General features: G+C 44.9%; 1 protein-coding gene across 1 annotated transcript in view; it reads right to left on the reverse strand.

Annotated features, from left to right (window-relative positions):
* CUNH16orf96 (chromosome unknown C16orf96 homolog) overlaps positions 1-27,074 on the reverse strand; it is a 48,138-nt gene that overhangs the window by 8,688 nt on the left and 12,376 nt on the right. Inside the window, exons 7-13 of the mRNA XM_077449588.1 lie at positions 22,275-22,360; positions 19,585-19,695; positions 16,715-16,789; positions 11,074-11,238; positions 3,363-3,481; positions 1,639-1,701; positions 1,377-1,454 (exon numbers count right to left, since the gene is read on the reverse strand). Of these exons, the coding sequence (XP_077305714.1) occupies positions 1,377-1,454; positions 1,639-1,701; positions 3,363-3,481; positions 11,074-11,238; positions 16,715-16,789; positions 19,585-19,695; positions 22,275-22,360 (697 nt within the window). The remainder of the gene's footprint in view (positions 1-1,376; positions 1,455-1,638; positions 1,702-3,362; positions 3,482-11,073; positions 11,239-16,714; positions 16,790-19,584; positions 19,696-22,274; positions 22,361-27,074) is intronic.

Consider the following 27,074-nt stretch of genomic DNA (forward strand, 5'->3'; position numbering starts at 1 on the left):
CCTGCGATTAGCTGCACTTAGCCATAGACTTCTATTATATCCTGTGGGTTTGGTACGCCTTCTGAAAATGCACCAAAACTCCTGAACGCGGGAGTTTTGGAGCACTTTCAGAAAGTGTGCAAGCTGCCTTATAGGGGGCTCAGGACAGTTTAAGTTGGCTTCTTCTTCTCTCCCTCCCGCCGGAATTCAGCAGCTACAGGAGGCAGTGCTGGGACAAGATTATCCAGTGCCCAGGGCCAAATGCAAAATTGGGCCCCCCCTTTCCATTATGCGTGAGCTTATGAGAAGTAGGGAGGAGAGAGCACAGCCTGCACCTCCTCCCATCTCTCTTCTCATCTCCCTCCCGCTGGAATTCAGCGGCTGCGGGAGGCAGTGCCGGGACAAGATTATCCAGTGCCCAGGGCCAAGATACAAAATTGGGCCCCGCCTTTCCATTATGCGCAAGCTTATGAGAAGGAGGGGGAGAGAGAGCACAGCCCGCACCTCCTCCCATCCCTCTTCTCCTCTCCTTGCCACTTCCAGCACTGGGCTGACAAAAATAGTGATGCCACTGTCACTACTCCTGTCAGCCTTATAGTAGAAGGAAATTGTGGCGCCCCGATCCCTACAATACATGCTGTGCCCAGGGCAGCCTTCCTTTCTGCCCACCCCTTGTCCTGGCCCTGGCAGGAAGAAAATGTTCATTATGCTATTCAAAAAAAAAGTGAAATTCTGAACCATTTAATTTCATCGTGGCCTTTGACTGCTTACCAAATTTGGCCCTCGCTCTTCAAAAGGTTGAGCACTCCTGCCTTAAAGGGTTAATTCCCTTTTACAAAAAAAAGCGCAGGAAAGGGGTGTCTGTAGATAGAAACAAACTGTTAGATCTGGCTACCATTGAATAATGCCCTTGCTATAGGTGTAGGCCATTAACATATTTCATGAAGCCTTACTGGAAGACTCCCAGGACGTTGCTAGGGCGTTGCTAAGTGAGGCCTAGTCGTCACGGCTCACCTCCGCCATCGCAGGATTGAGCTTTCAATCACTAAGCTCAGAGCTACTGCATCAGGGGAGATAAAAAAAGCATGTGAGGGGGTTTGAATCAGAAAAAAAGCTCACTCCTGTGATAGTGGAGGTGAGCAGTAATGACTAGGCCTCACTTAGCAACATCCTGGGAGTATTCCAGTCAGGCTTCCTGAGGTACTTAAAAGGCCTACACCTATAGCTAGAGCATTATTCAAGTTTAGTCAGAGCCGCACGGTTTACAGAAACCCCTTACCTGCATAGGGAGTTTTTTTTTTTTTTCTAAAGATGACCTAACCCTTTAAAGGGAGCTTGTGGTAATGAGTTCCACTGACAGATTATGCGCTAAAAAAGGAAGGCCATCCTTCTCTCACCCGCCGTTATGCTCCTTGCCGAATTCTCCTTGACGGTTCCGGGGGATCAGAGTGGCTGAGCGAACTGTGACAAGGTGCCTGAAAAATTTAAAAACAAATGGCAGAGACCCTAAAAATCATCAATATTCCAAGATAGGATGATGGTGATATCAGGGCAGAAAAAGGGAAAAACAGGAGGTGACACACTTACATTAGACAGAGGTGACAACACGGGAAGAATTAGCAGGGGGGCAGCTTAGCAGCAATGTGTTTGTTTACTCACGGCCCTGTTGCCATGGTGACCGGCCGATCACAAGAAATGCACTTGACTCTCTCGAACAGTTTCCTGCGGAGATCAAGATTAAACAAGCCTTTAGTTTCACTCTGGAACAAAATGCAAAGAGTACCTGTCACGCCTCCCCTTGGGTCAACTGAACCCGTCTCCGTGACGATGCGGATCACTGGGGATTAGTGTCCCTGCGGGGAGGGCGCTCCAACGCTTTTGTTTTTGGCCTTCTTATGGAATTAAATATAAAGACTGAACAAGTCTGGGCTGCATCTGATACCTGGGGAAGTTACAGGGCTGACCTGGAACATATATACAGAAAGTCAGAGGTGTTCTGGACCTGGGACCCAAATACCGAAATCAGACGATCGGTGTAGGGGCCAGGAAACGAGAATTTACTCAGAACCTCAGAACCTCTGTCAAGCTGATATTGTCCCCATTTCCACATTCAGGTCATTTCCCCTCACTTCCTGTTCCGGTGACACCAGAATAACAAATATAAAGATGCAGGTGTCACCAAGACAGGAAGACCGCAATACAAACCTGGCAGATGGTTTAACCCCCCCCCAATCAAATTAGCTGAACGCAAAACCTGTTTTTCCTTTTGGTGCCAGTTTTTGTTTTTTTGCCATCTGTGTCCTATAGTATAGATTAAAGTTATATTGTATATATATTGTATAGTGTATTAATGCTTTATAATATATATATATATATATATATATATATATATATATATATATATATATAAAGTTAAATACAGTTATATTAAAGTTATATTATAAATGATATTAAATTGTAAATTATAATTTAATTAAATTATAATTATTAATTATATATTATATTATAAAGTTAAATTAAAGTTATATTGTATAGTGTATTAATGTGTTATAATATATATAATACACACACACGCAAACACTATATTACCAAAAGTATTGGGAGCCCCTTGCCCTATACCAGTGATGGCGAACCTTGGCACCCCAGATGTTTTGGAACTACATTTCCCATGATGCTCATGCACTCTGCAGTGTAGTGGAGCATCATGGGAAACGTAGTTCCAAAACATCTGGGGTGCCAAGGTTCGCCATCACTGCCCTATACAATATAAATATAGAACACTATATTACCAAAAGTATTGGGACGCCTGCCTTTACACACACATGAACTTTAATGGTATCCCCAATCTTAGTCCATAGGGTTCAATATTGAGTTGGCCCACCCTTTGCAGCTATAACAGCTTTACCTCTTCTGGGAAGGCCGTCCACAAGATTTAGCAATGTGTCTATGGGAATGTTTAATCATTCTTCCAGAAGTGCATTTGTGAGGTCAGGCACTGATGTTGGACAAAAAGTCCTGGCTCACAGTCTCCACTCGAATTCATCCCAAAGGTGTTCTATCGGGTTGAGGTCAGGACTTTGTGCAGGCCAGACAAGTTCCTCCACCCCAAACTCGCTCATCCATGTTTCTATGGACCTTGCTTTGTGCACTGGTCCAAATCATTTGGTGGAGGGGAGATTATGGTGTGGGGTTGTTTTTCAGGGGTTGGGCTTGGTCCCTTAGTTCCAGTGAAGGGAACTCTTAAGGCGTCAGCATACCAAGAAGTTTTGGACAATTTTATGCTTCCAAATTTGTGTTAAAAGTTTGGGGATGACCCCTTCCTGTTCTAACTGATCTATTTTTACACTTTCCTGCTTTTCCCCTGTTCTTCTATGTTCACTCACTTCTTAGATCCAGCGGCTCCATCCGGGTCGAAGGCTTGCCCAGTGTTGAGATGCTTCTTGAGGAACCTCCACAGCTCTTCCAGGTCTTTGTGTATGGAGTCCAAATCTGACCGGCTCAGCTGAAGGCAGAGAAGCATTTCAGAGTCATAAGGGATGCAGAAAGTCTAGCATTTCATACGAACTCTTCCTCCTGTTTACCATCATCACCAAAAATGAAAATGAAAGAAAATCCCAAATTTTGGGGTGTCACCAGAACCGGAATAGAGTAGAAATTTTCCAATGGGGACACTGGTTCCAAGAATTTCCTTAGTTTGGAGGGATTTTCTCTCGCTTTCTGTTTTGTATATGGGACAGGAACTAAAGGGATATCTGCCCAATGGGGCACAGAGGGCAGATTTAGTGAAAAAAAAAAAAAACTGACAGGGGTTATAATCCTTCCTTACTCTGTCCAAAATAAAAAAAAGTTTTGCCTTAAGTTCTACTTAAATTTTCGACACTTTTTTTATTGTGCCTTCCTGTCCTGGTGAAAACTTATCAGGAAGTGAGGGGAAAATCTCCCCAGTGGGTCACAGACAAAGCTGAATACTTGACAATCATTTTAATAATACATCCTATTCAAAATAAGTTGGCATTAATCTTTAAACACTTCAACACCGGGCACTTTTACCCCCTTCCTGCCCGGGACAATTTTCAGCTTTCAGTGCGCTTACATTTTGAATGACAATTGCATGGCAATGCAACACTGTACACATATGAAATTTGTATAATTTTTTTTGAGACAGGTAGAGCTGTCTTTTGGTAGGAATTAAATCACCACTGATAATATTTTGCTAAACACACACAAAAAAAGACCGAAAATGTTGAATTTTTTTTTCTTAGTTTCTGTTATAAAATTTTGCAAGTAAGTCATTTTTCTTCTTCAATGATGTGCACTGATGAGGCTGCACTCATGGGCAATGATGAGGTTGCACTCACGTGCACTGATGAAGCTGCACTGATGTGCCCTCATGGGCACTGATGAGGCAGTACTTATGTCCACTAATGAGGCTGCACTGATTAGGCGGTACTGATGGGCACTGATGAGGCTGCACTGATAAGCTGCACTGATGGGCAATGATGAGGCTGCACTGATGAAGTGCCATTGATAAGCTGCACTGATGGGGTGGCATGGATGGGCACTGATAGGTGGCACTGATGGGCGCTGATTAGCACTGATGGGGCTGCACTGATGTGCACTAATGAGGCTTCACTGATTAGGCGGTACTGATGTGCATTGATGGGCACTGATGAGGCGGCACTGATAATCTGCACTGATGAAGCGCCACTGATAAGCTGCACTGATGGGGTGGCACGGATAGGCATTAATAGGCGACACTGATTAGCACCGATGAGGCTGCACTGATGTGTACTAATGAGGCTGCACCAATTAGGCAGGACTGATGGGCACTGATGAGGCAGCGCTGATAAGGTGGCACTGATAAGCTGCACTGATGGGGTGGCACTGATCGGCACTGATTAGCACTGATGGGGCTGCACTGATGATCAGTGCCCTGATTATCAGTGTAAACAATCTACTGACAGGTTTGCTGCTTATTGCAATCACACAGACACAACGTGTCAGGAAAAGACTGCCAATAACTGGCAAGTCTGCTTATATGTGATCAGCTGTGATTGGACACAGCTGATCACATGGTAAAGGGTCGAAGTGATTGGCCCTTTACTGCGATCACAGAGCGAGCCCAATGCGCCCACCCTGTAGCTGTTTTTTGGCTATGGCCCGGTAGCAAAGTGGTTAAAGCTGAATTAATATCTTATAAATCCATTCATCATGTGTATTCTTCCTGAACCTCAGTGTGCTTTGCTTATTTCTTCCAGACCTGTGCAGTAATCCAGAGTGAGACTTCCTGTAATAAAGACCGATCACTGTTGCTCTCTCTCCTTGTACAGGGTGACTGAGTCTTGTCTCCGCCCCCCTCCCGTAGTTTTCTGTAGTGGGTGGAACTTCTGGGCCCCTCCCACAGCTCTGCATCGGCTATGTACAGCCCAGTGATGACATCACTGTCACAGTTACAAAGTAATATCTGGGTTTGCAAAGGCATTTTGTGGATTTATACCCTTCGTGGCTATTTAGGAATATATTGAAATAAAAGATTTTGTGCCTGGAGTTCACCTTTAACTCTTCTCTATCCAAAACTTGATGGAGTTATGAAATATGGATGGAGCTTCAGCTGGTGGATTACTGCAGAGGATACTAATGAATTAAAAATGCCCGGATGATTTTTATGCATGGAATGTTGTCACTGGCTGCAAGCTGCTTGTTTTATGGCCAGCTTTCTCCAAAACTGAAACAGCAAACTCCAACTATGTATTGTGCAGTCACTTGGCGTCTGGAACCACACCCAACGCTTCTGTCTTCACTTCTTCTTTTTTTTAATTGTTCCTACATGTCCTGAATGAAGGAGAACTCTAGACAAGGATTGGAAGATTAAAAAAATAAGGTTTTAGTATTGCTCTGGGCCCATTAAAGGACATTTAGGACCTCTATACTTCTCTGCATTGCGTTAATGTGCGTTATGTCACGCTAATGTGTGTTGCATGAAAACTGAATTTAAGTTCCGCTGTAACAAACAGCGAGCAGCCAGGCAGCGTGGCTCTTCTGCAATAAAATGCCCCTAAAATGCCCCTTCTTACCTGCTCGCTGTCTTCTCCAGTGCTGTAAACTTGTGCAGGAGTGACGTCATCCCGCGCTGGCCAATGAAGCCGGCCAAAGACTGGCACAGTTGCAAGCGACCATTGGACAGGTGGGTATTAACCCCTTTATTTCTGATTTAAAGCATCCTATTTAAAATGAATAGGGTGCCAACGTGCCCCATTGTGCCAATAGTCACACGTGACCCTTTTTGACGCAACATGCACTGGTCGGTGACGTCCCTAGGTGACGTCGCCAAGTGGCCACGTCCCTTGCCTATTTAAGAACTGTCAAACAGCGGAACAGGCATTTGGCAGTTAGCCTTCGTTGCGGGTGGATCGTTTTTTTCTCTTTTCGGGTCCGGCGTGATTGACGATTACAGGGGACATTGTTTTTTTTTATATAAAGGAATTGTCAAAAAATTTCTCCTGATTTTATTTATTTTCCACACTTTTTTGGGCAAATGGGCAGGGGTACAATGTACCCCATACTCATTCACATAGGGAGGGGGCCGGGATCAGGGGGCCCCCTTTTTCAAAAGGGGATTTTCAGATTCTGATTCAGAGCAGGGAGATGGCGGAAGCCTTCGACATGAGCGGAGCTTTTTCTTCTTCTTTTTTTCGGGTTTGGCGGTGGCGGCGGGTGTCGTGATTGACAATGGATCTACATCAGAGGACATTGTTTTTTTTAAATAAAGGAATTGTTTTTTATTTCTTTTTGACACTTTGGTGAATCAGTAGGGGTACAATACTCATTTGGATGGGGGGCGGGATCTGGGGGCCCCCTTGTAAAAGTTGGCTTCTAGAGTCTGATAAGCCCCCTGCCCCACATCCACAGCCCAGGGTTGTCGGGAAGAGGCCCTTGTCCCCATCAACATGGGGACAAGGTGCTATGGGGTGAATGTGGCCCTGTATGGTTCAGGAGGGGGGGCGCTTGCTTGTCCCTCCCCTTTCCTGACCTGCCGGGCTGCATACTCGGATAAGGGCCTGGTATGGATGGGGGCCCACGCTGTTTTTTTAAACATTTTTGTATTGCTGGCACATTAAGGCCTTTTGCACATGATACTCCTGTTTGAGCAGCTGCTCTTTCAGATGTTTTCCTGTTTTATGTTTTTGCACGTATCTACGCTGTACCCAAATAAAATTGATGACCTTTTTTCCCCAATGACAATTTTCCAAAAAATATATTTTTTTTTCATCAATTTAAGCCAATATGCATTCTACTAAAAATCCCACTAAGCGTATATTAATTAATTGGTTTGCGCAAAAGTTATAGTGTCTACAAACTATGGGATAGCTTTATGGACTTTTATTTTTTTTATTGTTTTTACTGGTAATGGCAGCAATCAGCGATTTTTAGCGACATTGCGGCTGACAATCTGACACTGGCAGGGAAGGGGTTAACATCGGGGGGGGGGGGGGACTGACAGGAAGAACACAGAGATCTGTGTTTACTGATTACTAGGAACAGAAGATCTCAATGTACTTCCCTGTCAGAACCCTTTCTGCCTCTCTGTGGAGCAATCGCGGGTGGCCGGCGGACATTGGGTCCGGCAGAACCCGCTGATTTTCTCCCCCTCTGTGCAGCGCGTGCGCCCACGGTATTTATTGCATGAAATGACGTACAGTTACGTTGTTTCGCGCTATAGAGCTGCCTTGCTGCAGTATATATGCCCTGGGCTGTCTTTAAGTGGTTAAAGGAATTTTTAATTTTTACTGTTTCACTTTTACACATCATTAAAATCCCTGCTCCTGAAAAAACAATTGTTTAAAAGAAAAACTATTGCATTGATGCATGCCCCCCAGGGGAGTACCCGGACCTCCGGACCCCCATACCCCTTTTTATGGCCAATAACTTGCATATGAGCCTTCAAAATGGGCACTTTTGATTTTTCAAATTCGGGTCCCATAGACTTCAATGGGGTTCAGGTCTGAACTTTTCCGATGTTTGAGAGTTCTGACGCGAACCGAACTGGGGGGGGGTTGTTCAGCCCAACTTTATTCTACATGAATAACTGGAATAAAATAGCCAAATAAAGTTTGTTTTTGCCATCATTTGCACAGAATGTACATGCAGTTTCACAGAATAAATAGCTCTGCATTTTTTTGGTTTATAACAGACCCCCGACTGTTCAGGATAGTGTAACTCACAATCTACTGAAAGGATCACAAGGATTTGTTTAATAAATGCACCCCTAGGGGTCTAATTATGAACACATTACACACTGAACTCTATGGAAGTGCAAAAGTTCCATAAAGTCTATGTATTGTCCCTAGACATCTGATGCTGTCATAGCAATAGCTGTCAGGTATTGTTGTGATTTAATCATGCGGATCCACGTTCCATCTCTCCCGGGTGGAAGTATAATACTAACTTGTCTCTTAGTGATTTGTATTGCTCAGTTCTATGAACAAAGGGCGATATACACAGATATACACAGATCTCTGCAAACTCAGGAAATAAACATGATACAGGGATCTTTTGTTCTTATCTCACCTCCTCCATTGTGTTATAATGTGACATGTTTGTGTCACATTATAACACAATGGAAGAGGTGAGATGGGAACAAAAGGTCACTGTATTACTGCTGGGAAACCCACAAACAGCAGAGGTCAGAGGACAAGAAAGGGATCCAAAATTAGAAGGATATCATATATAAGGCACTACTGTACCTCCGTTGTGTGACCCCAGTGTCTCCAGTGACCTCTGCACCCCGACTCCGCACTTCTGTGACCCCAGTGACCTCTGTGCTCTGGGTCCACACTCCTGTGACTCCAGCGACCTCTGCACCCCGACTTCGAACTCCTGTGACCCCAGCGATCCCTGGGCTATGGGTCCGCACTTCTATAACACCTGTGTCTCTAGTGACCCCTGTGTTGCGGCTCCGCACTCCTGTGACCCCCGTGCTCTGGGTCTGCGCTCCTGTGACACCAATGTCTCCAGTGACCCCTGCACTCCGGGTCCACACTCCTGTGACCCCAGTGTCTCCAGCGACCCCCGTGCTCCAGGTCCACACTCCTGCGACCCCTGTGTCTCCTGTGATCCCTGCACTCCAGGTCCACAATCCTGTGAGCCCAGTGTCTCCAGTGACCCCTGCACTCCAGGTCCACACTCCTGTGACCCCAGTGTCTCCAGTGACCCCTGCACTCCAGGTCCACACTCCTGTGACCCCAGTGTCTCCAGCGACCCCCGTGCTCCAGGTCCACACTCCTGTGACCCCTGTGTCTCCTGTGATCCCTGCACTCCAGGTCCACAATCCTGTGAGCCCAGTGTCTCCAGTGCTCCCCTGCACTCCAGGTCCACACTCCTGTGACCCCAGTGTCTCCAGTGATCCCTGCACTCCAGGTCCACACTCCTGTGACCCCTGCACTCCGGGTCCACACTCCTGTGGCCGAAGTGTCTCCAGTGGCCCTTGCACTCCAGGTTCGCATTCATTTGAAGCCAGTGTCTCCAGTGACCCCTGCATTCTGGGTCCACACTCCTGTGAGCCCTGCATTCTGGATCCACACTCCTGTGACCCCAGTGTCTCCAGTGACCTCTGCATTCTGAGTCCGCACTCCCGTGACCCCAATGTTTCCAGTGGCCCCTGTACCTGGGGTGCACACTCCTGTGACCCCAGTGTCTCCAGGGACCACTGCACACCAGGTCCACACTCATTTGAACCCAATGTCTCCAGTGACCCCTGCATTCTGGGTCCACACTCCTGTGACCCAGTGACCCCTGCACTCCTGTATCTCCAGTGACTCTGTTTTCCCCCCTTTGATCCCAATATCTCCAGTGGCCCCAACATTCCTGTGCCTCCAGAGTCTTTATGACCCCAGTGCCATCAGTGACGCCTGCTCTCCTGTGCCTCCAAAGACTTGGTGTCTCCAGTGGCCACAGTGCTCCTTTACCTCCAAAGACTCTGTGACCCTTGTACATGTCTGTGTACTCCCCTGACACCAGGGCTCTAGTGACCCTCTAGTGACTCCTGTGTGTCTCCAGTGATCCTATTGTCCCCTCTGTCATGCAGTGACCCCAGAGCATCCTGTGACTTCAGTCTCTGTGAAACCTGAGCCTCTACACAACCTCAGGTACGCTCCTGTTTTCCTGATTTCTTTCTCTGGGGACCCCTCTCCATGACAGTTCTATACCTAGACTGGACAAAGAGCAGTGCTGTGGTTGGGACCCAGGAGATCATTCCACTGAAGGCTATCTGCAGAAAACTACAAAAGAGTGGATACAAGATCAAATGGAGAACAGCGCTGATCAGGGTTTATCACAGGGTACTCCTGTACAGAGGGAACGTACAGAAGATGTTTCACACTGGAATACTGCACAGATCTGGAAGAAATACACAAAGCCCACCAAGATTCAAGGAGGAATATACATGCCTCTTTAGAAAATATTTTCTAAGCCCGGGTTTTAGCATCAAATGTTAACTTTTAGTGAAGTTGTCCTTTAAATATACCCACTGCCCCCTTAGTGTAGCCCACACACTAAAATGTGTACCTTCATCCCACCTCCTGAGTTCTTGTATAGCATTTTCAAGAAAACCATCCAGATCCTGTGCCTAGCGCACACACACACTGCACCCCCATACATTGCTATGGATGGTCCGTGTCCTGCTGGATGGCTTCAGATAGAAGGTTGGTGCTTTCATCCACTTACCACCACCCATCACTATTAGTTTTTAAAGCCACCCATCACAATGATGAATAAAAACTAAGGTCTGGGAGATGGAGGTGCGTGGGCCAAAGCACAGCTAATAAACAATTTCAATGCAATTGATTGCTCAAGGACCCGATCAACTATATGTAAATAAGATAAGTAATAAATGTGGTTTAGAAAGTTGATGACCCCACTGCCCTGCCATACAGTATCCTGGTAAACAGAAGGGTGAAATTGGGTATCATGGTGTACCTGTCCCATATCAACTTTGGAAGTAATTATCAATTAATAATCAATATGCCATATTATATCTCTGATGCACTGCTATGTGTCTTTGATGGGTGTCCATGCTATATGTGACAGACATGTTACCTTGGCCTCCAGCCCAGCAAGCAGTTTCTGTAGCATATTCTGCCACTCAGACTCCTGTATGGCCAGTTTCTTGATCAGATCCTCCAGCACTGCATTGACCCCACCGATAGCAGCCTCCAGCTGAGAATGGCCCACTTTGGTTTCCAGTGCCCGCTTGTCAGCTTTCTGTCAAGATAATATCAGTAAATTAGTTGCTTCAACGTCCTGTCTACACACACCCAGGTTTACTGTATGCTTACTGTATATACAGTATCTCACAAAAGTGAGTACACCCCTCACATTTTTGTAAATATTTTATTATATTTTTTCATGTGACAACACTGAAGAAATTACACTTTGCTACAAGTGAGCGTACAGCTTGTATAACAGTGTAAATTTGCTGTCCCCTCAAAATAGCTCATTAAAGTCTAAACCACTGGCAACTTAAGTGAGTACACCCCTAAGTGAAAATGTCCAAATTGGGCCCAAATTGTGTATATATTGTGTAGCCACCATTATTTTCCAGCACTGGCTTAACCCTCTTGGCAATGGAGGTCACCAGAGCTTCACAAGTTAACACTGGAGTCCTCTTCCACTCCTCCATGACCACATCACGGAGCTGGTGGATGTTACAGACCTTGCGCTCCTATACCTTCCATTTGAGGATGCCCCACAGATACTCAATAGGGTTTAAGTCTGGAGACATGCTTGGCCAGTCCATCACCTTTACCCTCAGCTTCTTTAGTAAGACAGTGGTCATCTTTGAGGTGTGTTTGGGGGTTGTTATCATGTTGGAATACTGCCCTGCAGCCCAGTCTCTGAAGGGAGGGGATCATGCTCTGCTTCAGTATGTCACAGTACATGTTTGCATTCATGGTTCTCCCAATGAACTGTAGCTCCTCAGTGGCGGCAGTACTCATGCAGCCCCAGACCATGACATTTCCACCACCATGCTTGTCTGTAGGCAAGACACACTTGTCTTTGTACTCCTCACCTGGTTTCTGCCACAAACACTTGACACCATCTGAACCAAAAAAGTTTATCTTGGTCTCATCAGACCACAGGACATGGTTCCAGTAATCCATGTCCTTAGTCTGCTTGTCTTCAGCAAACTATTTGCAGGCTTTCTTGTGCATCATCTTTAGAAGAGGCTTCCTTCTTGGATGAAAGCCATTCAGACCAATTTGATGCAGTGTCCGGCGTATGGTCTGAGCACTGACAGGCTGACCCCCCCCCTCCCCCCCACACACACACACCTTCAACCTCTGCGTCAATGCTGGCAGCACTCATAAGTCTATTTCCCAAAGACAACCTCTGGATATGACACTGAGCAAATACACTCAACTTCTTTGGGTGACCATGGCAAGGCCTGTTCTTAGTGGAACCTGTCCTGTTAAACCACTGTATGGTCTTGACCACCGTGCTGCAGCTCAGTTTCAGGGTCTTGGGAATCTTCTTATAGCCTAGGCCATCTTTATGTAGAGCAACAATTCTTTTTTCAAATCCTCAGAGAGTTCTTTGCCATGATGTGCCATGTTGAACTTCCAGTGACCAGTATGAGAGAGTGAGAGCGATAACACCAAATTTAACACACCTGCTCCCAATTCACACCTGAGATCTTGTAACACCAACGAGTCACATGGCTGATTGGAAAATGGCTAATAGGTCCCAATTTGGACATTTTCATTTAGGGGTTATACTTACTTTTGTTGCCAGAGGTTTAGACATTAATGGCTGTGTGTTGAGTTATTTTGAGGGGACAGCAAATTTACACTTTTATACAAGCTGTACATTCACTACTTTACATTGTAGCAAAGTATCATTTCTTCAGTGTTGTCACATGAAAAGATAAAATAAAATATTTACAAAAATGTGAGGGGTGTACTCACTTTTGTGAGATACTGTAGCTTATAATGTTACACAGGATGTCTACAGATCTGCACCTTCACTTTACCAGAACTTCACTCTATATACTACACCGATCAGCCATAACTTTATGACCAACCGCCTGATATTGAGAAGGTGCTCCTGTTTCCACGAAAACAGCCCTGATCTGTAAACACATGGACTCCACTAGACCACAGAAGGTATGCTGTGTTATCTGGCACTAAGCCATTAGTAGCAGATCCTTTAAGTCCTGTAGGTTGCAATGTGGGTCCTTCATGGATTGTACTTGTTTGTCCAGCATATCCCACAGATGGTCAATAGGATTGAAGAATTTTGGAGGCCAAGTCAACACCTCAAACTCGTTGTTGTGTTCCTCAAACCATTCTTAAACAATTTTTGCAGTGTGAGCAGGGTGCATTATCCGGCTGAAAGAGGCCACTGTCATCAGGGAATAGTGTTTCCTTGAAGGGATGTACTTGATCTCCAACAATGTTTAGGTCAAGTAACATCCACATGAATGACATGACCAAAGGTTTTCCAACAGAATATTGCCCGAAGTATCATGCTGCCTCCGCCGCCTTGCCTTCTTCCCATACTGCATCCTGGTGCCATCTCTTCCCCAGGTAAGTGATACCCACATATTGGCCATCCACATGATATGAGTAAAAACATGATTTATCAGGCCAGGCCACCTTGTTCCATTGTTCTGTGGTTCATTTCTGATGCTCACATGCCCACTATAGGCACTTTGGCTGTTGACACGGGTCAGCATGGGCACCCTGACTGGTCTATGGCTACACAGACCCATACACAACAAACAGTGATAGCAAATTGTTTCTTCTTTCAAGGAATCAACTTAGTGAACAAAATGTTTACTTGATGCCTGATATATCCTACCCACTTTTAGATGCCATTGTAACAAGATAATCAGTAGTGTTCACTTTACCTGTCAGTGGTCATAAAGTTATGGCTTATCCGTGTTTACTCAACATGGTTTTCTCTAGAGCTGCATTACTGTCTATGTTCGTCCAGGTATACGCTAGATCTATACATACCTTATAAACTTATATGGGACGTCTGCAGATCTGTACTCCACTTAATGGAACATCAGTATATACTCAGCATGGTCTTCTCTAGAACTTCATCAGTATCTACACTCATCAAGGTCTACTCTAGATCTATGCTTACGTTATAAACTTATCTGGAAGGTCCGCAGACCTGTACCCCTAGTTTACATTTATTTACAATCTTTTTTGCAGCTTGATCTTCATTCTGTGCTCAGCATGGACTTCCATGGTGCTGCATCATGGTTTTCACTTATTCTGGACTTCTTCACATCTGCACCTCTACTTTACTGGAACCACAGTCTACACTTAGCATGGTCTTCTCTAGAACTTCATCACTATCTACACCAGTGTTTCTCAATTCCAGTCCTCATGGCCCACTAACAGGTCATGTTTTCAGGCTTCCCATTATTTTGCACAGGTGATTTGATCAGTTTCACTGCCTTAGTAATTACCCCAGCTGCTTCATCTGAGGGAAATCCTGAAAACATGACCTGTTAGTGGGCCATGAGGACTGGAATTGAGAAACACTGATCTATACTCATCCAGGTCTACTCTATTGCTATGCCTACCTTATAAACGTATCTATAACTTTGTAGACCTGTACCTCCAGTTTACATTTATCTAGAATCTTTTCTGCACCTGGATCTTCATTCTGTATCACTGTTCTATAAAGCTGCATGATGGTCTACACCAGGGATATGCAATTAGCGGACCTCCAGCTGTTGCAAAACTACAAGTCCCATTATGCCTCTGGGTGTCATGCTTGTGGCTGTCAGAGTCTTGCTATGCCTCATGGGACTTGTAGTTCTGCAACAGCTAGAGGTCCGCTAATTGCATATCCCTGGTCTACACTTATTTTCCAGATCTGCACCTCCACTTTACTGGAACTTCAGTCTATACTCACCATGGTCTTCTCTAGAGCTGCTTCATGGTCTACACTGATTTAGAATGAGAATGGCACCTCCTGATTACACTAGTCTTTGGGGGTCATTTACTGAAACTGGAGAGTACAAAATATGGTGCAACTCTGCATAGTAACTAATCCACTTCCAGGTTTTATTGCCAAAGCTTAATTGAACAAGCTGGAAATAGAAGCTGATTGTCTACCATGCACGGCTGCACCAGATACTGAGTGCACCAGCTTTGGTACCACTCCCCCTGTATCTCCAAAACAGGTGCAGCTCTTGTTTAAACTAATATGGAACAGCTTCAGTGGTGACATATAAGATCCAGCTGCCAAATGATAGCTCTTGAAGAGGGGAGGGGAGTGTGCCGCAGACACCAACTACTAATGAAGGAAAAAAACAGCAGTTGGCCGAATGGAAAATCCATCAAGATGAAATCTACTAAGCTCAGTCATTATGCATCGGGGAAAGGCTACAGACTGAAAATTCCCCAAACCAAAATAAACAGCAGCATTGCGTGAAAGTTCTATGATGTCTCTAGACACCTTTATCAGGTGCACAGCCTGTGTTTACATCACCATCACATTTATCTTTGCAGACCTTCTCTAGAGCTGCACCTTTTATCCACACTTACCTTGGATGTCTCTACAGCTGCAGCTCCTGTGTGATCTTGGGAGGAGCAGAGAGGATAGTTTGGGTGATATTTGGAGATAAGATTAGTGATGTAGCCCGGGGCAGAGTTGTAAATGGCTTTGTATGTTATTGTTAGCATTTTAAATTTTATCTGTTGGGCAATGGGAAGCCAGTGGAGGGATTGGCAGAGAAGGGTGGCAGACACTATACAGTTGGTAAGGTGGATGAGTCTGGAAGTGGCATACATCACAGAATGTCGAGGGGATAGCCTGCGAAGAGGTAGGCCAATGTGGAGGGAGTTACAATAGGCATGGGCCACCGTTGGGAATTGAGAATCCCGCTCTAAAGCCTAGTACACACTATGAGGTTTTCTTTGTTGAACGGAAAAAAAACTGATAGCTTAGGTTGGAGCCACAGTACTTATGATCCAATGTTAGTACAGCGATCTCTCCTGCTGAGCTATTGCTTTCTGACAGAACACTCCGGTCAGCACTTTTAGCCATTGGTTGAGAGTGCAGATTGGGAGCTGGTCGGCTCCTGGTTTTCCAGCATGCTCGTTTGACTTCTGTCGGACCGGCTGCCATACACACGGGCCAAATGTTAGCCAGTTTTTATTTACCTGGCTGATGTCGCCTGACATTCGGCCAGTGCGTAGTAGGCTTCAGGTTGGCCTCAGAAGGTATGATTTTCTTTCCTTCCACCACAGGTGGGAGAAAAGAAAATCTCTTCAACACAGTTAGAATGCGTCATTGTATTCTGCCAGTAGAGAGTGCGGGGAGCATTCCGGGCTGAAAGGACACAAAGGTTACTGCTATGTGCCCCACTAGGCAGATTTCCCTTTTTCTTCCTGTCCAGCAGTCAAAACAGGAAGCAAGAGGAAATCCATGCCAGTGAGGGAATTCCAGAGTGTAACCAGAACTAGAGTCTCAGTTGGAAGATTTTCCCTGGTTTCTGTTCGGGTGACAAACTAAAGTTTGGTATCTTCTTTCACTTCCCCTCTCGTTGATAACAGTAAATAGGACAAAGAGAGAAGGTGCATCTCCCTAGAGAGGACACAGACAGCGTCAGATGTTCTAATCCCTCTCAAATCTAACCAAGAAAATGAAATGTCACCCAGTTAGGATTTAGATCTACTTTAACCTCAAGATGCTTCAAGAATTGTACACCCACCAGATTAAGTTCCAACACCAACTCCTCCCTGTTCAACTTCTTCTTCTCCAGCTCATCTAGCTGACTCTGAAACGTCTGCAAAGAGAATAAAGAACACACCATCACTGTGAGTTTTTTCACCACTTTTCACCTCTATTTATAGCCCTCTTCACACAAAGAATTACAGAAAGCACACAGAGAAGAAAATGCGATAAATACAGTATATAGCTACAATGAGTAATGTGACCTGGATTCCTAATCGGTATATAGATCCCTCTTTTCTAGCACAGACTGGACAGTCTTACATATGTCATTGTCCTATTGTGCATGATATTTAAAATAATTTGATTTCCAACTAAACTTCCCATTTTTGGAAATAAAATATTATATTTTGTTTGTAGCACCCTCCTCCTAATAGAGTAGGCTTCTAGGTAAAATTAGTTGGCTCCATTGTAATCAGAGGAGCAGGGGTTGATTGTTTAGGGCTACCCAGTTACTTCTCCCTGTCTTCTAGAGCAGGGATATGCAATTAGCAGACCTCCAGCTGTCCCATCATGCCTCTGCCTCTGGGTGTCATGCTTGTGGCTGTGAGAGTCGTGCTATGCCTCATGGGACTTGTAGTTCTGCAACAGCTGGAGGTCCACTAATTGAATATCCCTGTTCTAGAGGATTCCAGAATCATAGTGGATGGGCATGCAGCCTGAATATTTATGGCACTTTAGCCAATCCCTGGGGAGGTGTGCCCAGTTGGTGGTGAGAGAGCCCATAAATGGTGTGAGGCCTGAGCAGCAGGGTGCAGAGTCCATGGGTCCAGTCCTGGAGGAGACCTTTGTGCATAGGTGGGCTGTGCCCCTGGGGCAGATTTCTTGGAGAAGTTTTTATAAAGACACCAATGTCCCAGCTAGGCTTCACTGGGAGGCCTATTCGCAAGCTTGAGTCCAGGGATAAAGTTGGGTCTGGAGATGCTCACTGGAGAGCCTGGAAGAAGTTGGTGGAAAAGAGTCCAGATGTCCAATGGTGGTATGTCTACATCTCCTTCACTAGGAAGAGGCTGGAGGAAATTGACAGGAGGCAACCATTGATCCTGTGGTTATGTGAGTAAGTGACCCCAGTCTTGAAGAGTTAGTGTGTAGATTTTAAACTTTGGACGGAGTACTAGTCGCAATTAGCATAGAGAACCTGTGGGGCATTCTTTTTCGTTCTGCCAGCCAGAATGTTGAGGAGTCCTCAAGTTATTAAAGAGGAGCTCCACCTTAAAAAAAAATTATTAAAAGCCAGCAGCTACAAATATTGCAGATGCTGACTTTTAATAAATGGACACTTACCTGTCCAGGGTATCCGCAATGTCGGCAGCAAAAGGCGAGCAATCGGCTGCCCCAGCCGCCATCCTCTGTGAGGGAATCAGGAAATGAAGCATTGCGGCTTTACTGCCCGGTTCCCTACTGCGCATGGTCCCTGTTTTGTTCTGGGAACTGTGTGTTTGTGGGATGTAACTGCAGATATTCTGCGGCTATCTATGCCCGGAAGTGGGTGCAGATACCTGTGTTATACAGGTATCTGCACCCCCTCCCCCCCGAAAGGTGCCAATTGTGGCAACGGAGGGGGGGAGGAATCTGATGAGCAGAAGTTCCACTTTAGGGTGGAGCTCCGCTTTATATTCTACATTTTATTGGGTGTATCCCATGCTTCTTCTTCCTATCCAAGTTCATCATTCCAAATAACAAACCCAAAAACAAACCCCTAGACCACATGTTTCAAACACAAGGCCCACATGCTGAATCATGTTGGCTGTCACACCTCTACTGCGGCCGCATCACACCCCTCCTCTCCGCCCCCACCTTGTCTTAGCAGTCAGCAGCAGAGAGGACAGAACTCCTCTTCCAGAGCTTGTGCCTCTCTGTGTAGGCTCATCCCCCCCTCCCCCCCCCCCTTCTTGTCTCAGCAGTTGGCAGCAGAGACGAGGACAGAACTCCTCCTACAGATCCTGCACCTCCCTGTGTAGCCGCAGCACCCTCTTGTCTCCACCTTCCCTGGTTCCAGTATTCGGAAGACTTCAGCAGCTGTCTCCAGCCCTCCTCTGGTCCTCCTACAGACCCTGCACTTTCTGCTTCCCAGCTCCATCCCCAGCTTCTTCCCAATAGTAGCACAAGATAAGGGGGTGCACTATGATGTAAGGAAGGGTGGATGACTTGACCTTTGGTGGTGGGGGGGCACTTGACATCTGCTTATAAATATTTAAAAGGAGAGTTACACACCACGTATAATCCACAAGAAGCTTGATGGGAGACTGCTCAGACTGTTTTTGGTCTGCTAACTAAAGAACTAAAGCCGTAAACATCAGAAGAAGCTGTGTGTTCTGTCCATTGGGCCAGATGGATGCATAACCATGAACATTTGGGTTTCTCAAGCTGTAGCTGAGAAGAGACGCAATTAGTGATGGGTAATCTCCAACAGCAGCAATTAGAAAATGTTCTCAAATTTGTATGATGAATTGTCCCCCTGCCTGCCAAAAAGTCCCCCGGCAATGATGCTGTTTACCACCAGTATAGTGCAACAAAACTACTTCTTAGTTGGACGTTCCTTCCTTGGGAATACAAAGGTCTATGGCTGGGAATGTCGCGTGGAGGCCTATGGCATGGAGTAGGGCACAAGATGGCGGAAGGTTTGGCCTCAACAGGAGGGACAGTGTTCTAGCCGGGCAGAAGCAGGGGCAAGGGCAAAACCAGCCAACCACAAAGACCCTTTTACAAGCTGAAGTTAGAAGCTAATTGGCTATCATGCACAGCTGCACCAGATTCTGAGTGTTCCAGGTTTAGTAAACCCCCTACCCCCACCCCAAGATGTTTCTCTTAATAGAACATTCCCTTGACGGATGATTTACGTCTCCTCACCGCAGTCTCTGACAGATCCGCAGCCAGTTTATCTGTCTTTGTTTCCAGTTTTTGGAGGGCCAAGTTCAACTCATGGAGACCATTCTGGAGGGCCTTCATGTCCACCTTGTCCTGCAAGTGAAAAGGATACATGGATTAACTGGGAGCACTCATACTCATACTTGTATGCTAATTAAAATAATTAATTTTGTATGTGAAACCAGTGTTATCTTCTTTGACTAAATTAACACTATTTTAGTTGATTAAAATATGACCAAAACTAAAACAATTCAGATGACTAAAATACGACTAGAACTAAAATTGCATTTTACTCAAAAGACTATAACTAAGACCAAATCGAAATTTGGCGTCAAAATTAACACTGCTTGAAACAAAAAAACTAGAGAATAAAGGAGTGTCTGCTTCATATCTAATTTTTAAGTATCAATAAATCTGACCTCCAGCCTTCCCTTCAGTCTTGCACAGTTGTACCAGCTCCTCTCCTGGAGTGAAATGTCTAAAGCCGCATACACACGATGGGACTTTCCGACAGGAAATGTTCAATGACAGGCTGTTGGCGGTAAATCCAACTGTGTGTACGCTCCATCGGACAATTGTTGTCGGATTTTCCGTGGACAAATGTTGGATGGCAGGTTTTAAAAAATTCCGCGGGCAAATGTGTGTTGTCCGATTTTCCAAGCGTGTGGACACAAGTCCGTCATACAAAAGTCCAAAGTACAAACACGCATGTTAGGAAGCAAGGATGAGCCAGAAGCGGTCGGTCTTGTAAACTAGCGTTTGTAATGGAGAATTTTTATTCGTGGCGCGGCAAATTATGAAATCTCGAAATGCAGCGCACAATTCTCTTCTTCTTTAATAGGATAATAATGAAGCTGCTTTCCTGGTGATACTGATGGAGTTATTGCAAATTAATTTTCAAAAGTTTTTTCTTCTAGTGATATCAAGAACAATATTATTATTCTTTTTTTTGTTTTGTTTGGGCAAGTTACCACAACACCATTATCCCGTAGTTTATAAGATCAAAGATACAACTATGTTGGTGTCCCTTGTTAATTTTACTTTGTATTTTTTAAAATGTAACTGCCTACTCCCAAACTGTCATTAGAAGTAAAACACATAGCCAAGTATTATGCCCTGTATACACGGTCGGAAAATGTGCGATGGGACTGTGTTGTCGAAAATTCCGATCGTGTGTGGGCTCCATTGGACTTTTTCAGTCGGAATTTCCAACACACAAAGTTTGAGATCTGGATCTAAAATTTTCCGACAACAAAATCCGATCATTTCAATTTCTGATCGTGTGTATACAATTCCGACGCACGAAGTGCCACGCATGCTCAGAATAAATTACTAGACGAAAGCTATTGGCTACTGCATTCTTCATAGTCCTGTCATGCGTGGTTTATGTCACCTCGTTCTGAACGATCGGATTTTCTGACAACTTTGTGCGATCATGTGTATGCAAGACAAGTTTGGGCCAAAATCCGTCAGAAAAAAATCCAACAGATTTTGTTGTCGGAATGTCTGACCGTGTGTACAGGGCATAATCCTCTACAATTTTTTTTATTGTGCATTAAAAAAAGAAAATAAATAAAATTAGACATGCTATCTCCCAATAGAACTTAACCAAAAGGTGCATTCTGTGCATCCAAAAATATAGAAAATATACCAAATCAAATCATTACTATTCAACCAAAAAAGCAATAACTCCAAGGCCAATAATAAATAACACGTTATCTCCTCCGATTCCGCAACATGTCTGGTTGACAAACAGCCGTTCAGAAACGAACTGAAAAGCGTGAAATTAAAAGTGCAAAATGAAAAGCGCGAAAAGAAAAGTGCGAATCAACACTCATCAAACTTCTACTAACACGAAATTAGCAGAAGGAGCCCAAAGTGTGGCGCTAAAGAGCTGAAAAACAACGTAGTACTCTACGTTCGTATTTGTTGGCTAACAATTGTGTGGCCGTGTTTATGCAAGACAAGTTTGGGCCAACGACAAAATTCCACGGTTTTGTTGGTGAACAATCTGATCGTGTGTACGAGGCTTTACTCTGATTTCACAGCACACTGCAAGCTTTTATACAATGTGGCATTAGAAGCTGTAGAAAGGCAGATAGAGCCTGCCTCATTTCCCGGCTGGAGGAAATCCTGCATCATCTAGCTCTTTCCTCCACAATTTTGACGGTCCCTGGCCCACTCCTTTCATTCATTGGATTTCACTTCTTTTAATCATGGAGGCTCAGCATCCCATGTGGGCGTTATCTAGAGTGGTCTGCGTGCGAATAAAGGCTGCCTAGAAATGTCCACTCCTCCAGACTGATATCCGTCAATCAAAGCATCTTCTCCCAAAAGTCAGCCCACTACTTATATCAGGTTTAGGAGCTCCCGCGAGGAGTACAGAGGAAGGGTGCTCTGATGTTTTTTAGGAAGCTATGTACAGCACCCTGCCAGCTCCTGCCACCAGCTACGATCTGCTTGTATTGCTTAGAGAAACACTGAGACCCAGTTATGATGTTATTATTATTATTATTGTACAGGATTTATATAGCGCCAACAGTTTGCTCAGAGCTCTACAAAATGAAGGCAGACATTACAGTTACAATACAATTTGGTACAAGAGGAATCAGAGGGCCCTTAATGGAATCTGTATAGTAAGTAATATATCCAGTGCTCTGCTGAGAACAAACCTTTCTGTTTTCATTGAATAGTTTCTCCACATCCTGTCTCAGGGTACGTAGCTGCTGCAGCAAATCTTCAGGAACACCTTTCTTACCTATAATAGACAAGGTCAATGAAAATCATTCTACAAAATTATTATAGTGGTTTTACCAGTATGGAACTAATATCATATTAAAAAAATAAAAACAATGTCCCCCCCCCCCCCCGCATCATGATTGTCAATCATGATGCCCGCCGCCACCGCCAACCAGGGTCAGTGACGTCACAAGGAGCAAGTGCCACCAGGTGATGCCACTTGGTGGGCCGCCCGTTAGCTGAACTGTCAAACGGCAGAGCAGGGAGATGGCGGAAGCCTTCAACATGAGCGGAGCTTTTTTTTTTTTTTCGGGTTCGGCGGTGGCTGCGGGTGTTGTGATTGACAATGGATCTACAGCAGAGAATATTGTTTTTGTTTTGTTTTTTTAAATAAAGGAATTGTCAAAAACTGTCTATGTGTTTTGCATTTTTTTTTTTAATACTTTGGTGAATGAGTAGGGGTACAATGTACCCCTACTCATTTGTATGGGGGGCGCAGGATCTGGGGGCACCCTTGTAAAAGTTGGCTTCTAGAGTCCGATAAGCCCCCTGCCTGCAGACCCCCACAACCATCAACCAGGGTTGTGGGGAAGAGACCCTTGCTCCCATCAACACGGGACCCCCCAAAGCACCCCCTATGTTGAGGGCATGTGGCCTGGTATGGTTCAGGAAGGGGGGGGGGCGCTTGTTCTTCCACCCTTTTCCTGGCCTGCCAGGCTGCATGCACGGATATGGATTTTAGGGGGCGACTCCATGACATTTTTTGTTTTTAATTTTGGTATGGGGGTTCCCCTTAAAATCCATACCAGACTTAAGGGCCTGGTATGGAATGGGGGACCCCACATCGTTTAAAAAATAAAAAACTGGTGTGGGGTTCCCCTTTAAAATCCGTACCAGACCCAAAAGGGCCTGGTATGGATTGGGGGGGGGGGGAGACTAAAAAATTCTCGTACAACAGAATACAAATTCGGAAGTGAAGTATTGTATTGTATTTGTATTATATTTTCTGAAGAATACTGTACTGGTGATACCAAAATCATACAATCTGGTATCATAGGAGAAAAATGTTTGTGCTTGTCTCATCAGATAATTTCTCATGAGTTGTCGCGATTGGCTCTCGAAAGCTGTGTACCAACGATCAGATTATCATACGTTCGCTGCGAAATCTGTATTTTTTTGTACGATTTTCTGATTGTGTGTACAGGCGTTTAGCATGAACATTTGTACAAACATTCATATGGAAATTCTCTGTACATTCAATGACTTTATGAATGTCATTCAAACGAAATTTACTCGCCTGAATAATAACCCCCATGTTAGAAATTCAATTGTTTGAGAAAAATGTTCTATCCTGCTCTTATGAATGTTCTCGCCACTGCAGTTAAAAACGAATATTGTTATGACCCCCATTCATGATTAGAAAATTGAACAAACGTTCATAAACAAAAATCTTGGCTCAAATGCTGCTAGTGTATGGCCAGATTTACTCAGGGTAGTCCCTGGCTATTGCTGTTTAGGTACCTGTAGCAGCATGGAGGATGAACATTGTAAATAGCAACAAAGTCTATGGGGCTGATTTACTAAAGAAAAATAGACTGTGCACTTTGCAAAGTGCAGTGGCTCCACAATTTAGTAAATGAGCAGAAGCTCTGCTGACTTCTATCATCCAATCCTGTGCAAGCAAAAACGCTGTTTTTCTATTTTCCTTGCATGTGATTGGGCACTCTTTACAAAGTGAAGCCTTACAGCTTTTACTAAGCTCTGCAGTAAATTGACTACTGCAACTCCTTTCTCATTGGCTTACCTTTAAATAGACTACCCCCCCCCCCCCTCCTCAGTCCATCATGAATGCTGCTGCCAGACTCATCTACCTTGTCTGCTACCCCTCTCTGCCAATCCCTCCATTGGTTGCCACTTGCCCAACAAATTCAATTCAAAATACTAACAATAAGTTACAAAGCCATCCACAACTCTGCCCCCATCTACATAACTGGCATAGTCTCAAAATACCAACCTAATCGACCTCTTCGTTCCTCCTGCTCTCTAGTTCCCTAATCACCTCCTCCCATATCCGCCTCCAGGACTTCTCCCGAGCCTCTCCCATCCTCTGGAATTCGCTACCCCAATCTGTCAGACTGTCTCCAAATTTATCCACTTTTAGGCGATCCCTGAAAATTTTCCTCTTCAGAGAAGCCTATCCTGCCTCCATCTAACAACTGCACTATTTTCTCCATTAGATCATCCCCCACAGCTATTACCCTTTTGTATAACTTGACCATCCCCCCTAGATTGTAAGCTCTAATGAGCAGGGCCCTCTGATTCCTCCGGTATTGAATTGTATTGTAATTGTACTGTCTGCCTCAATGTTGTAAAGCATTGCGTAAACCAGTGGTCATCAACCCTGTCCTCAGGGCCCACTAACAGGCCAGGTTTGCAAGATAACCAAAATACATCACAGGTGATATAATTTGCTGCTCAGTGATTGCAGTATTCTAGTCAGCATCTCCCCAAGGTAATACATAAAACCTGGCCTGTTTGTGGGCCCTGAGGACAGGGTTGATGACCACTGGCGTAAACTGTCGGTGCTATATAAATCCTGTATAATAATAATAATTATAAATGCAAAGTGCACAGTCTATTTGCCTTTAATAAATGAACCCCATTGTGTTCACCCGGCCCGGCTCACACACACCTCTGGTTCATTAGGTGATACACACGGCCAGGGACAAAGTCTGTGTGTACATGTGGAGCTCTTAGTAACCAGATCTGGCTGTCAAGAGCTGTTATGTTGTCTTACTTGGCTATGAATGAGCAGTGATCACCCAGATCCCGAGCAGTACAAAGCCTTACATGTCTACAGATGATGATTGTAAGCATTGCCAACCACAGCTTCTGCAATTAGGAGTGAACAAGGTTAAATGGGAAAATAATTCTGCTATTCCACGCTGGAAGACCCATCCACGACCCAAGAAGGTTCTCATCCAAGATTTTACAATACATGGCCCCATCCATTGGCCCCTCAATGCGGGAAAAGTCGGTCTGTACCTTTAGCAGAGAAACAGCCCCAAAGCATAATATTTCCACCTCCGTGCTTGACTGTAGTGATGGCGTTCTTAGGGTCATAGTCAGCATTTTTCTTCCTCTAAACACGGTGAATCCCCCTCCTCAAGAAGGCACATGTACAGTCATGCCCATACATCTAAATGATGCAGAGAGCACGGAGGTTCTTACATGCTTTGCTGGTGCTTTAGGGAAACATGATGTTTTAAAATACACATATGATAAAAATTATGGACCCTTCTTTTTTTTGTAAGTGGGCAAACTTACAAAACCAGCAGGGTATCAAATAATTATTTTCCCCACTGTATGTGCTGTAAATAATTTAAAGAACATCTTCCATGATAGAAGCTTATGACCAATTCTCTGGCATTTATATTTATCCTGTGGATTCACTACTAAGAGAGTTGGTGACCTAAAACACGCACTGAGGAATTCTGCGTTCACATTCACTAGCTGCTTACTTCTTTTGGTCACTTATCCAATAAGCAGCAAAGCCACAGAACAGACAGGACATCTAGGGAACTAGCACCATATAAAAAGTCAACAAGCACATCACAATTTCTTTTTAAAAGCTGAACTCCGAGATAAGCGAATCAAATATTGTCTAAATCCATTCGCCATGTATATTCCTCCTTGAATCTCGGTGTGCTTTGTGTATTTCTTCCAGATCTGTGCAGTAATCCAGTGTGAGATTTCCTGTAATAAAGACCAATCACTGCTGCTCTCTCTCCTTGTGCAGGATAGCTGGTCTTGTCTCCGCCCCTCCTGTAGTTTCTGCAGGCAGCTTGTAGTGGGTGGGGCCTGTTCGGTCCCTCCCACAGCTCTCCTCTCTGTACACTGCTACCTTCCAAAGTAATATCTAAGCCCTTGTACACACGATCGGACCAAGTTATCGGAATTTCCGGTTGCCAAGAACGCAGTGACGTAAGCCACGTACGGCGGGACCACGTTCAGGCTAGTAGCCAATAGCTTTGGCCTAGGAATTTGATCTGAGCATGCGTGGCACTTTGTCCGTCAGAGTAGGCTACACATGATCGGAGTATGTCCGATCGGAGCATTTTGTCGGAAAATATTTCCGGCAAGTTGGAAAAGTTGGTCCGACGGATATTCCGATGGAAACAGTCCGATGCATACCACACACAGTCGGAATATCCAACAAAACGCTCCGATCGGACACATTCCGACGGAATCTCCGATCGTGTGTACAAGGGCTAAGATTGCAAAGGCATTTGAGGCATAAAGTCAGTTTATATCGGGGCTTTGTTTCAGCTGGATTGGAACTTGGTGGAACTCTGGCTCAGGCCCTCTGCTCCCCGCTCACCACTATCACTGGTAAATACAGAAGTCCGGCTTCTGTGTTTACCAGTGATAGCTTGTCTCCAACAGATCTGCAGAGTGAAGGATGGGATCAAGGGAGATGCAAGTGCCTGGGGTTTATTGTGGATGCTGACACCCCCACTAGATGATCTGCAAGCGAGGGAGGAGGTGCCACCTACAGTGTGCAGAGAGGTACTAGAGCCGGCTGGGTGCTTCAGTTTAATACAGCAACAAAAATAAGACATGTGAAAGATGGAGCTTTTAAGAAGAAGGGAAGGTCAGAGCTGAAGAGGGGTGAAAGTGAGATGTGCATGGGAGATGCAGAGGTGAGCAGTTGTGAAAGAAGTCTGAACTCT

Source organism: Lithobates pipiens, unplaced genomic scaffold (assembly GCF_037356315.1).
Source record: "Lithobates pipiens isolate NorthernLeopardFrog02 unplaced genomic scaffold, aLitPip1_a1.2 Scaffold_22, whole genome shotgun sequence".
In the NCBI taxonomy this organism is placed as follows: domain Eukaryota; kingdom Metazoa; phylum Chordata; class Amphibia; order Anura; family Ranidae; genus Lithobates; species Lithobates pipiens.